At 44.6% G+C, this 13,262-nt stretch overlaps 1 protein-coding gene across 1 annotated transcript; it reads left to right on the top strand.

Moving 5' to 3' along the window:
- The first annotated feature begins 11,969 nt into the window (after positions 1–11,969).
- Positions 11,970–12,905, top strand: LOC113928009 (developmental pluripotency-associated protein 2-like). Its single transcript, XM_035728349.1, has one exon. The coding sequence runs from the start codon at positions 11,970–11,972 to the stop codon at positions 12,903–12,905; it is 936 nt and encodes a 311-aa protein (XP_035584242.1).
- Positions 12,906–13,262: the final 357 nt, after the last annotated feature.

The raw sequence follows: 13,262 nt of genomic DNA, 5'->3' as shown, positions 1-13,262 counted from the left end.
TGGCAAGTGACCTGGACAAGAGTGGTGTCAGGGGGGTGGGGGGGTGAAAACCTGATGAAATCGCATTCAAGGATAACGGGAGAGGAATTGGAGACGATCAGTATGGACAACTTCCTGAAGAGTTCTGTGGGAAAGAGGAACAGAAAAATGGGGGCAAGGCTGGAATGCGTTCGGGATCAAGAGAAGGCCGGTGGGGCTCGGGTCTCTCCAGAGTCTGGGCTGGGGGGAGTCCGTGGGTGAGCACAGAGGGGCCCAACTGAAGGCTGGAGGTGGCAGGGTTTCGGGAAGAGGAGGCCATGCCAAATCCTGATGGGCTGAGTGGCCCATCTCTTTATACAATGACTAGCCTCCTACGGATGCTGAGAAGTTGACTATGGATTGGATTTCTTTTGAAAACTTGATCTTCTTTTAACTACACTGGGGAAAGTATTTAGAGGAAACCAGCGGTGATTTTTTTTTTAATGTGAAAAATCCTCTCTGAATAGAACCGTGTTAGGAGAATTTCCATGTATCAGTATTTCCAAAACCTGGGGACCCCCATAATTGCACTTTGGGCTCTTGGCTACATCTAGTATGAAACTAAATATCATTATACAATATTTTCTTCAAAGGCCCTTCAGCAAAGAAACTGAGGCCATCCCAGTATGACTGTGAGATTATAGAATAGCATGTCGTTTTTAAAAGCTAAAACATGGCGTCAGAAAGTTCTTTTCCAGATGTCCCCGAAGAAGCCTGGCCAAGCCTGGCAACGAAGCAAGAAAACAGGAATTTGGGGCCAGAAGGCCAGTTGTCCTCAGGACCCAAGGGAGATAGATACACATCAGGAGCCCCAAGGCTTTAGGGAGGGCTTTGAAAATTAAAGGACCAGCATCTAATGTGAACAGGACCCTGGATAGCAGCACGGGGCAGGGGGACAGAAGATATTGCCACCCGAGGGTGGCTGCAGAGCATGTGGGAGTAACAGCCTTGGTTCACACGCAGGAGAAGGCGCCCACCCTGTGCTTGGAGCTTCAAGGCTGTAAGGTGTCACTGTGAAAGTAACATCTCCAAGAAGAGCCGGCCACCTAGGGGCCTTTGCCATGTGGTTCCTCTGCTTGGACTGCTCAGCCCTCCCCTCCACCCCTAGCTGGCTCTTACTCATCCTTGAGGTCTCATCTGAAACCCGACGTAGCTATCCTGACTCCTCTCCCTGCAACCTCGTTTTATTTCTTTGTAGTGCAGACGTGGTCTCCTGGCTTCTCCTTCCTTGCTTGGTCCTTGTGCACCTGCCACCCACCCTGGTTCTTCTCTCCTTCCTCCCAGCTCTGATTTCTAGTTCCCCTTGGATCAAAGCAAGCCCCCGACAAGCAGTCTGCTCCCACACTGCGGTCTCCAGCTGCTCCGCGAGGTCTGTCCCACCCGTTTTATGGGACAGAGCGTTTCAGCTGCGCCATGTCTCTTCTGGCAAGGGTGCCCTCCTGCTTGCTAGTCACATTCAAGGGAAACTTCAGTCCCTAACCAAAGATTTTCCTGCAGCTAATATTCCAGATAATCATAGAGAAGCACTTCGATCTGCACAGAGGTCACCCTGGCGACTTCCCATTGCTGCATGGAGACCTTCCTGTGTAGGATTTTAGGAGCCTCGTTTTGATGAGTTTCTGACTAAAGCACCAACAGAGAACGAACATATGGGAGGACTCCATGAGGTCCCACGTCATTGATGACTTCAAATAGTCTACCGAAAGGAGAAGAGCGAGAATGTGAGGACACCAGTTGTCACCTTCCATCACCTTCCGTGCATCAGTGCTCTTTGCTTTCCCTCACTGTAATCAGGACAACACCCAGACCATGTACATTAGAGTGCCCTGTCCAGGACCTGAACCAGGGCACCCAGCGTCCCTAGGCCTGCTATACTTCTCTCAGGTTTTCTTCTCCCAAAGACAAACGTGGCTTAGAAACTTCAGACCCTACACCCAAGAAGGCTCTCCACGGCTTTGGGCTATGGGGTCCTGAGGCTGCTTCCTGGAATGCCAGGGAGCCACAACATGTCTTTGTCCACCAAGACCACAGTCACTGCTTGTTACCACTTTAGGTGTAGGGCTCAAAAATGTCAGCAGCTACCAAGCCCCCCTTGGTTACTCTTCCAGAGCAATGCCATCCACAGGTATAAAGCCTGGTGAGGATGTCCTTGCTTTCCTGGGGAATTAAGACGTCCCACCCGTGGGGCCCCTGGGTGGCTCAGGCAGTTGAGTGTTTGACTCTTGGTTTCAGCTCAGGTCATGATCTTGGGGCGGTGAGATTGAACCCCGCGTTGGGCTCCGTGCTCAGCGGGGAGTCTGCTTGAGCTTCTCTCTCACCCTCTCCCTCAGCACCACCCCTCCCCCCACACATGCATGCATGTGTGCTCTCTCTCAAATAAATATATCTTAAAAAAAAAAAGTCCCACCCTTGCCTCTGTGGAGGGCAAATTAGACAAATTTTAACTTCTGATATTCATGTACATCTGACAAAGGACTAGTATCCAGAGATATTAAAAAAAAAAACTCTTACAAATCAATAATAAGAAGACAAGCACCCAATTTTTTTTTTTAACGGGCAAAAGATTTAAACAAACATTTTCACAAAAGGAGATATACAACTGACTGAAACACACAGGAAAAATGCTCAACATTTTTATTTATCAGAGAAATGCAAATTAAAGCCACAAAAAACACACCACTACACATCCACCGAAATGGCTAAAATGTTAAACACTGACACCACCACCAAGTGCTGGCAAGGACACAGAGCAACTGAGCTGCCATACATCGCCGGTGAAAAACAAAATGGTACAACCATGTTGGAAAACAATTTGGCCATTTCTCATAAAGTTACACTAACCATATGACCCAGCAATTCTACTCCTGTTGTTTTTACCTAAGAGAATTGAAAATACGTGTCCTCGAAAAGACTTGTACGTGAGTGTTTATGGAAGCTTTATTCATAATAGCAAAACAAAACAAAATTGAAAATACCCAAAATGTCTGTCAGCCAGTGAATAGATAAACAAATTCTGGTAGATTCATACCCTAGAATACTTCTCAACAATAAAAAGGAACAAAGTACTGATGTACAAGACATGCGTGAATTTCAGAAACGTTGCACTCGGTGAAAGAAGCCAAATACCCCAGAGCATATATTGTCTGATCTCATTTTTATGAAATTCTAGAAAAGCGAAAAAAAAAAACCTATAATGACAGAAACATTCTCAACCTCATACACAATAAAAAAAAAAAGACAAAAGTAAAACCACGATGAGGTGTGGTTTCTTAATCTGCAGGACTGCAAAAATAATGTGCTTTGAGCAGAACACAAATCTAGATTAGAGGTCAGAGGCAGAGTTTGGGGACTGACTGCAAAGAGCCACAAGGGAACATTTTGTGGTGACAGAAATGTTCTATATTTTGATTATGGTGTCTCCCCTGCCAGGTAAGTATAGAAATGTTCTATATTTTGATGAGAGAGTGACTCCCCAAGAGTATACATTTGTCAACGTCCAACAAAATGTACACTTAAAATGGGGGATCTTATTGGATACAAATTGTACCTCAACCAGGGGAATAGGGAGTTATTGTTTAATGGGTACAGAGTATCAGTCAGGGATGACGAAAAAGTTCAGCCTTTTCATGGTGGTGATGGATGTCACTTTTAATGTAAATTTTAAATTCTTCATATAAACAAGAATGTGAGCGTACATAATGCCAAAGAATGGTACACTTGAAAATGGTTGCAATGATAATTTTTGCATTGTGTATATTTTACCACGATAAAGAAGATTCTACCTGGGTGGCTCATTCAGTTAAGCATCTGACTCTTGGTTTCGGCTCCGGTCATGATCTCAGGGCTGTGAAAATGTTCCCTGCGTTGGGCTCCGCGCTCAGCCGGAAGTCTGCTTGTCCCTCTCCCTCTGCCCCTCCCCTCCATGATCGCGCACCCTCTCTCTCTCTCTCTCTCTCTCTCTCTCTCTGTCAAAGAAATAAATAAAACCTTAAGCAAAAAATTCTACCTCCCTAACATTAATTTTACAAAAATGGAAGAGGGTATTCCAAATAGAAGTTTGGAAAAGAATGAACTACAATGCCTTGGGAATGAACATATAAATGTAAATGAATGGAAGTGAATATATAAAATTTGGAAAAATTGACAGAGGATCTATGGATGCTAGCTGGCCTTTAGAGGCTCTTGGGCCATCAAAGAGGATAGACGTGGCGGCCATACGGCAGAAAAAGAGCTGAGATTAAAAGCCAGAGTTGTAGTTCCTGCCCCGTTCACTGGGTGGCCTGGCCGCGTCATTTTCCTCTTTGAGGGACACATGAAACATGTGGGGGCTGGACTGGCTTGCACCCAAGGAAGGTCCCGCCCCGGGGCTGACGCTCTGTTTTTATGTCCATCAGGGATTTCCTTTCCTACAGAGTGAGAGATTGAAGAAGGGACATCTACAGCTTACGTCGGACGGACCTAACATGTGCTTTAAAGAAGGAAACAGTATTTGCATCCATAATAATAATTATGATTATATAATATTATCTAGTAATTATTATTTGTTTTGAAGAAGTCTTGCCAGTTTTTTCTTTGTTCCAATTAACTTTTGCTAAGCACTCATGTTTTCTGTCTAGGCCTCTCCCTCCCTATTTTTCTCTCTCTGTCTCTCTCCTCCCACACCCCACCCCACCCCACCCCACCCCGCTCCCAGGGCCTTCCCTCCCTTTCTGGTTTGTTTGTTTTTTTTCTTTCTTGTGACTCAAAACCCTGCCCATCAACACTCCCCCAAACCTGTTCTACAAAGGTCACAGTAACCTACTTCCTCATTGCTGATTCCAGAACACTCTTTTTTTAAAAGATTTTATTTATTCACCTGACAGAGAGAGAGAGAGAGAGAGAGAGAGAGGGAGCACAAGCAGGGGGAGTGGGAGAGGGAGAAGCAGACTCTCTGCTGAGCAGGGAGCCCGATGCGAGACTCGATCCCAGGACCCTGAGATCATGACCTGAGCCGAAGGCAGACGCTTACCAAACTGAGCCACCCATGCTCCCCGTCTAGGTGGTGCCCCCCTCACTCCGTGGGTCCCCCCTCCGTGCCTATTCTGCTCACTGCCCCTGCTCAACACCCACCTGTAACCCCACAGCCTAATGGGATGGTCCCTAAGTTCCACCGTCCCCGGAGAGGGGATGTCAAGGACGCCCCATCGTCGGCATTCCAAGAAAACTGGTAGCTTCAACAAGAGCGAAGGGCCAAGTGCTGGCACAGATGATTTAGAAAATAATAACTGTTGATGGCTTTGAAGCATATTAACATTCTCAGCCTCAAGCAGGATGAAAGAAAGGCAAAGTAAAACCACAAGGAGATGTGGTTTTTTGATCCTGTACAATAACAAAAATGAAACGGTGATAACCTAAGGTGTTGATGACGTAGTGGAGAAATAAGCATCATCCTTTTTTTGGTGGGTCATTTGGCAATGTTTCGATCAAAATACAAAATGCACGTACTTTCTGACCCAAGAGGTCCATTACAGATAGATAGATGAAAAGCAGACTGGGGGGTGCAGGGGCGGCAGGTCACTACTTGTATAAATGAGGCAGGGGGAGAATCCATGCATATAGGATAGATTGTTAACAGGGGCTAGGGCAGGGCACAAAGCAGAAACCGGGAGGCAAGGGTAGGAGGAAGAATGAACTTGTTCACTGTGAAGCTTTTTGTATTGTTAGAATATTTTTACCTTATGCATATAGTATTATTTCCAAAAGAAAAAAGCCATAAATGAATGAATGGAGATAGATAGATAGGAATATCTTATAAACAAAGAGAAAGGAATACTTGAGATAGAAGGGACCTTAATCATCATCTCCTCCAACGCCATCATTTGCGGATAAAGAAACTGAGTCCAGAGCAGTTCTGTGACCCTCCTGAGACCTCACGGTTGCTGACTGAGCTAGAACTTGAGCTCGGGCTACTAATTCTCAGTCCAGCACTGGTCCCTCTAGCTACAACACGCTGCATCACACCTCTTAGATGACCCTTTGGTGCAGGAAGTTTAGCTCTGTAATTTGAACGTGAGGAAGAAATAAAAATATTTATAAAAATGATCATTTGCAGGGGCGCCTGGGTGACTCAGCTGGTTCTCTTGAATTTTGGCCAGGTCATGATCTTTGGGCTCCAAGCTCAGCAGGGAGTCCGCTTGAGATTCTCTCTCTCTCCCTTTATGCCCCTCCCCCACCCCTGTGCTCTCTCGTCTCTCCCCCTCCCCTTCTTCTGCCCCTCCCACTCCTCAGGCTCTCTCACCCACTCTCTCAAATAAATAAATAAACCTTAAAAAAAAATATATCATCTGCAATGTATTTTCATGAACCAAAAAAAGGTCCATTGTTGTATTTTTAAAATTACCAAAGTATTAGATGCTTTGGTGTCTATTGAATTGGTAGAAAATTTAAATAATGCAGATGTGTATTGTAGTGTTGTTTCCACAACAAACATTCTACCCCTCCTCTACCACATGGCAGCCATGAATGATTCGCATGGGATCGACCGACCGCACTCCCTGCTCCAGGGGACACCTTGATCAATCTAAGTAGGAATCCTTGCCACAGTGGTTTATTTAGGGTATAGAGGCCCAAGCCAATACACCCCTGCCATTCCTCTGGCCCCCAGGAGTTCATTCAGGGTTGGTTCCATTGCTGTTGAACCTGAAGACTTTTGCTGAGAAACAGTGGACATGAACACATCCCTGCTTCTGGATACCATGGGAGTGCTTATGTGAAGCTTGGAACAGCTGCAACCTTTTTGCCACCATGAGGGAATCTTGCTTATGAATGCAGCTGACACAGCTGAAGGCTGAGGACAACGATGGAAAGAAACCAACTCCTTGAAGACATCGCCACGTTGCCAAATCCCACCAATCCCAGGCTTGTCAAGCTGTCAAATCATACCCAGACCTCCGGACCTTCCAGTGGCATGAACAAATGTTCCCCTGTAGTATTTCAACTAGTTTGAGTTAGGCTTTTTGTCACTTATGAAGGCAAGAGACCTAAATGATACATATTTAAAGAAGCGGAAGTCCCCCTGCTTCCACATTTAAGGAGTAACTACTGTACATGACTTGGGGTGTGTCCTTCTCACACCCCTCTATGTCACTTTACAACTTGCTTTCTTTCTACTTAATAAAATGATATGAGTAGTTTCCCTATCGGTACAAACAAAACTACCTGTACTTGCTGCCGGGTATCCCAAGGTATGACTGTAACTTATTTATCAAACCCTCCTTCTGATTTGATTTGATTTGATTGTTTTTTAAAATATTTTTTATTTATTCATTTGAGAGAGAGAGCAAGCAAGAGCACAAGCAGGAGGGAGGGGCAGAGGGAGAGGGACAAGCAGACTCCCCACTGAGTGGGGAGCCTGATGCGGGGCTGGCTCCCAGGACCCTGAGATCATGACCTGAGCCGAAGGCAGATGCTTAACTGACTGAGCCACCCAGGTGCCCCCCCCATCCTTCTAATGTTAGAATCTTGGATTTTGTCTCTATATTATAATAGAGCCTCCCCGTGCAGGTGTGAGGCATGCTAAAGGGAGCGATTATATGTACAGGCTTTGGAATTGGACTGCCTGGATTTACATCTTGGCTTCACTAAGATAACTTAACCTCGAAAACTTAACTTCCCTAAGCTTCAGTTTCTTGGAAAATGGAGGTAATGATAGGTCATCTTGTGAAGCAGATGACGTCCTTGTGATGCAGTTGGCATGGGACCTGGTACACAGTAAGCACTCTATGAAGGCTGTCTGTTGTTATATCACTGGAATGAATCTCTAGAACTGTACTTTCTGGACACAAGTTCATTTACCTTTTATATTGTGATAGATGCTGCCAACTGCCCTCCAGAAATAAACCAAGTTATACTTTCTCCCAGAAAGCCTTTTGCCCCCACCTTTACCAATACTGGATCTTTTCCATTTCTGTCAATCCAGGAGGCAAAAAAGTTACTCACTGCTGTTTTAATGTGCATGTCTTGGATCAGTAGCAGGCCCTTTTCGTCGTTTACCAGCCACTTGTAATACGTGAATTGCTTGTGCATTTAGGATACTAAACCTTAGTCTAAAATACATGATGTAAATATTTTATTCAAGCCTGTCTTATGTCTGTTAATGTCTTTTGTTTCTTAGTTTATATTTTTTTACGTATATTTTTTTTCTTGTGGCTTGTGGATTGTGTCTTTTTAGGAGAGTTTTTATTCAGAATTTTTTTTTTCCATTCAGAATGTTTGAAGCACATTTGACTTTTATATCACAGGATCACTCCTAGGTTTGGGGCATACCATGGGATTTGCTCCTGGAATAGTCTGGGCCTCCTGGACATTATAAACTATTAACTCCTTGGTCTGAGAAGGGCACTGAGGGGAACCAAACTTACAGCAGCCCTCCTGAGCTGAGGTCTCTGGCCTTCAGTTAGTTAGTTTTTTTTTTTTTTTAAGATTTTATTTATTTATTTGAGAGAGAAAATGAGATAGAGAGAGCATGAGAGGAAGGAGGGTCAGAGGGAGAAGCAGACTCCCCATTGAGCAGGGAGTCTAACATGGGACTCCATCCCAGGACCCTGAGTTCATGACTTGAGCCGAAGGCGGCGCTTAACTGACTGAGCCACCCAGGCGTCCCCTTCATAAAACATTTAAATACAGGTAGTGATACTGATGAGATTGCTTCATTTAGCATTACAGAATACTACTTCTTAAAAAATTGGCCTAACAAATTATGATCTAAGATTCAACAACAACCAAAGAATTACTTTCTAAATGAGACAAAGGAAAATGGCGGGCATAGAAGGAGGCCATTCGAACAAGGATCAGTGCCTCCGATTCTGTCCTGGGTTGTGCAGGGAACATGCCCTGTGACTCCCTACACCTTTGAGCTTGGTTCTTTCCTGGTTGGCTTTTAGGATCTTGGGGTGAGGGGAGTTTGGGTAAAAGGAGGGCAAGGGAAGGCAGAAAAGCACAAGGATCATTTTATTGTTTCATTTTGATCTTAAAATCTCATACTGGAAAACCCTGGCCTTTAGAGGAAACTTGTATTTGGTTTATAAAGTGCTTTGTAATTTGCCCTTGAACACACCTCAGCCTCATCTTTTTTTTTTTTTTTTAAGATTTTATTCATTTAGAAAGAATGCACATGAGCACGAGCGGGGGGAGGGGCAAAGGGAGAGGGAGAGGGAGAATCTCAAGCAGACGAGGCTCTGAGCACGGAGCCTGATGTGGGCTCTACTCACCACCCTGAGATCAGACCTGAGCTGAAACCAAGAGTTGGACACTTAACCAACTGAGCCACCCAGGCGCCCCCACCTCAGGCTCATCTTGATTCTCTTCCCCGTATGGCCCTGTGCTCTCTGGTCTCTGTAGGGCCTTTGCACATGCCTCCCTGGCCTTCCTCCTACGACTACTTTGCCCACTCTTCTCGGGTAAATTGTGTCCCTCAGAATTCATATGCTGAGGTCCTAACTTCAAGGACCTCAGAACGGGAACTTATTTGGAAATTGAGCACTGCAGATGTAATGAGTTAAATTAGGGCAAGGCCACCCTGCAGTGGGCTGGGCCCCTATGCCAAGAAGACTGATGTCCTTATGGAAAGGGGGAAATTTGGACACAGAACTGCAAAGAGGGTGCCATCGGAAGACAGGAGCCAGGCCGCCACAAGCCAAGAAGCCCCAGAGATTGCCTGTAAACCCCGTGGAACTCGGGGAGAGGCAATGGAAAGCAAAAAAAAAAAACCCAGCTTACAAATCATCTTCAGATGGAATCACTTCTTATAAATAATTTGGATGCAGTTGACATATGGTACGTTTTGCAGGCATTCAGTTACATATGTATTTGATATTGCCATTTCCTTTTCATATTTTGGACATGACACTTTTTTTTTCCCAAGGACTCAAACATTTCCATATTTCCTGGGGAAACTGGCAGACCTTAAGCACCCACCTGTGGTGACCGGTGAACACCCCTTAGCATCCGGAACTTATTTCTGCCACAGAACCTAGCACCCGCTACGTAACTGTCATCCCCTTGTGCTTTTCTTACAAGACTATATACATTCCTGGAGGCCAATCTCAACTTTATTTCTCTTTGGTCTACGGCTAACGTGTAGCCGGTAGACTCATTTAATAACCAAACGAGCAATGATTTTTTTTTCACAAATTCCATTTTTTAAAACTTACGAAGTGGGGCAACCATTAGTGTTTCTGCTTTAAAGCTTAGGTGCAAGAAATAGTTAAACATGATACAAAGAAAAACCCAGGACATATTTTCTATATTTGAGGATATTTACATAGTGAGGACATGATGAAGAGGAAACCACATTTTACATCATGAGGACAAAAACCATGGTCATTTTGTTATTCCTAAGGGATAGGAATGGAGGCTAACTGTTGGTAAGTCATCTAAGTGGACTTCCATCTCTCTTGGCCTTTCTTGGTTCCCCCAGGAGATGAGTCTTGTATCTGGTTCAACTCAAGGGTTTAGAATAGATGCTGGAGAAAAACAGCCAGGCAGGAGAAAACAATGGATAGACATCATAGTGGTGGGAATGAGTGCCCTCTGGAAAAAAAGTAGGCATGCAGGGAAGTAGAAAGCGAAGTGGAAAGAGAAGAGAGTTGCCTCTGGAATAATTATGATGCTGTTGGTAAGACCATAAGCAGGCAAGCAAGGAAGGGCTTGCTGGGAGCTCACTAGTGCCCAAAACAGTGGTGAGTCCTTGTATGCCTATCTCCTTCTACCCTCCTGACAGCTCGGTTGATGAAGTTATCATTCTGTCCACTATACTGATAAAGAAACTGAGGTTTAAAGGGGGTTCATCTGAAGTTAGCATGAAGGTCTTATAGCTGGGATTGAGAGCTTGTGTGGTCCCAGCATCTAACTCCTCCCAAAGATCCCTGCCTCTCCAGCAAGTTGTACTCCTGTGTCTATCACTTCATTGTGTGCCCCCGGAAGGCAGAAATTACACTTCCATCTTGTATGATAGGCAGGTTTTCTGAATTTTTTCTTAGTGGAAGAATATATTAATTGCATACCAAATCAACGATTTTGATTGAGGAAAGCACATCTTACTCTCCAAGTTCATTTCTCTTGTCATTCATCGCCATATTTATTTGAGGGCAATAATCCCTTGAGTCAAGACCTATTCTGTTAAAATTTGTCAAACACTCAAACAGCACTTATCCTGCGCCGGGCACAATTTCACTTGATCCATGTCTATTAGCTCATAATATACTCTCAGGAACCCTCCAAGCAGAGCAGCAGCCTACAGCCAGCAGCTGTGATGGGTGCCCCCTAACCCTATGCTGCTCTCAGTCGACACAACCACATGTGGTGACCCTGCTATAACCCTTAATATACCCATTTTACAGGAGAAGAAACTGAGGCATGGAGATGTTCAGGGAAACTTTCTTAGTTCAGGGTTTAATCAAAAGCACCCTAACTACATAATACTATTTCAAGACTTGATAAGATAAAAATTGCATGAATCAGCCCAGTTGCAAGTGTGGGTATGGAAAGGGGGTAGAATTTACATGACTTGGAAAACATATGAGTTGTAGAGTCATTTCTAAGACATTAGTGCATTAAATTACATCAACCCAACTGAAGTGGGGTGCCTGGGTGGCTCAGTCGTTAAGTGTCTGCCTTCAGCTCAGGTTATGATCCCAGGGTCCTGGGATCGAGCCCCACATCGGGCTCCCTGCTCCACGGGAAGCCTGCTTCTCCCTCTCCCCCTCCCCCTGCTTGTGTTCCCTCTCTCACTGTCTCTCTCTGTCAAATAAATAAATAAAATCTTGAAAAAAAAACAAAAACAAAAACTGAAGTACTACCAGAATGTCTATCCAAAAACAGTTCTGGCCCCTAATGAAGGTCAATGTCTCATTTGCAATCAGACACCATTAATGTACTAAGATCCTTAAAACTGAAAAAAGAAGCTGGGGGAAATGGCGCACTCAACTTACGAGAACAATGAGCAGCAGGAGAGCAATCTTCAGAAAGAATGGTGTCAGAATGGAGTTTGGAATGCTAGGAAATTATTGCATCTACCAGTGAGAGTTGATGATAGCTGGAGTTGGGAATCATCGGGAATCATGATAGAAGTTTGTCATCCTCACATAAATGAACAATTCAAGTTTTGCCCAAAACATAATTGTAATACACCAATCCTTCCCTTGCCAACCAGTTTGCCTCCATTTAATAAAGTACGTTGGGACACTTTGCGGAGCCGGTGCCAACAATTGAATTTGAGTACCGATGGCCGGAAAATAGAGGTTTATCTGAGGCTCCAGAAACATGCTTACCCTGGAATAAACCAGAATATTCCTGAAACATCACCAGAAGCTAAATTGCAGTCATGTTCGAGGAAAGGCAAGATGGTGGCCGAGAAAGCAAGGCTTTGGAAAAGTTGTAAGAAGAGTGAGAGAGAGGAAGGGATTAATACCGTCGAGGTGGTAACTTCAGTACAGGAAGGCGTGTTGGCAGCATGGTCAAGAATTGCTGCAAGAGCCAGTCAATCCAAGTCTGTGAATTCACGTTCCATTCCTGCTTCTGTTGAGACCTTTCTGCTGCAAGCCTCTGGTGTCCGGTGGTGTGTGGTCCATGGCAGACCCCTCTTGGCAGACACACAAGGCTGGGTTTGCCTGCAGTTTCATGCAGGTCAGGCCTGGGTGCCTGACACTCCCAAAAGGATGATCTCTCTCTTCCTGTTACCTGCCTGCACGTTCCCATCCCCAGGCCTAGAAGACAATATGTTATGTCCTGAATGTGCTAAGAGAAATAAGAAGATGATGAAAAGATTAATTGCACTGGGGAAGGAAAAGCGACCTCATTTGAACAGACCAACATTCCCTTTGGATGGGCCATATCTTAATAAGGAATAAATGGTGGAGAGCCCACAGCTACCATTGACTTGCATCCCAGCGATTGATTGCTGCACTCTGTCCTAGCCAGCCTCATTGTTGCTTGATACCTTGAGTACAGATGTGAATGTCTGGATTTTGTACTGGACATTTGCCAAGAAATGACTACTACTCCTGCTTCAAAAAAAAAAAAAAGAAAGAAAGAAAGAAAAAAGAAGCTGGGCTGGCTTTGTTTGGCGGGTTAAATATGCCCCCCTACAAGTCTAGTGACTAGCTTGACAAGTTATTTACTAAACAATTTCTTCAATTTCTCAAAGACTTCACCAAATTCCAAATGAACACATTGCAAGTCAGAATTGAGTTCAACTTGATAAGGTT

This window comes from Zalophus californianus, chromosome 7 (genome assembly GCF_009762305.2).
Source record: "Zalophus californianus isolate mZalCal1 chromosome 7, mZalCal1.pri.v2, whole genome shotgun sequence".
Lineage (NCBI taxonomy): Eukaryota > Metazoa > Chordata > Mammalia > Carnivora > Otariidae > Zalophus > Zalophus californianus.
Note: the sequence above shows the minus strand (reverse complement) of the source record. Positions and strands in the feature narration are given on the sequence as shown.

Bases quoted from the DNA above. Each gene is read 5' to 3' on its own strand.
- LOC113928009 (XM_035728349.1), top strand. From the start codon at position 11,970: ATGGCGCACTCAACTTACGAGAACAATGAGCAGCAGGAGAGCAATCTT.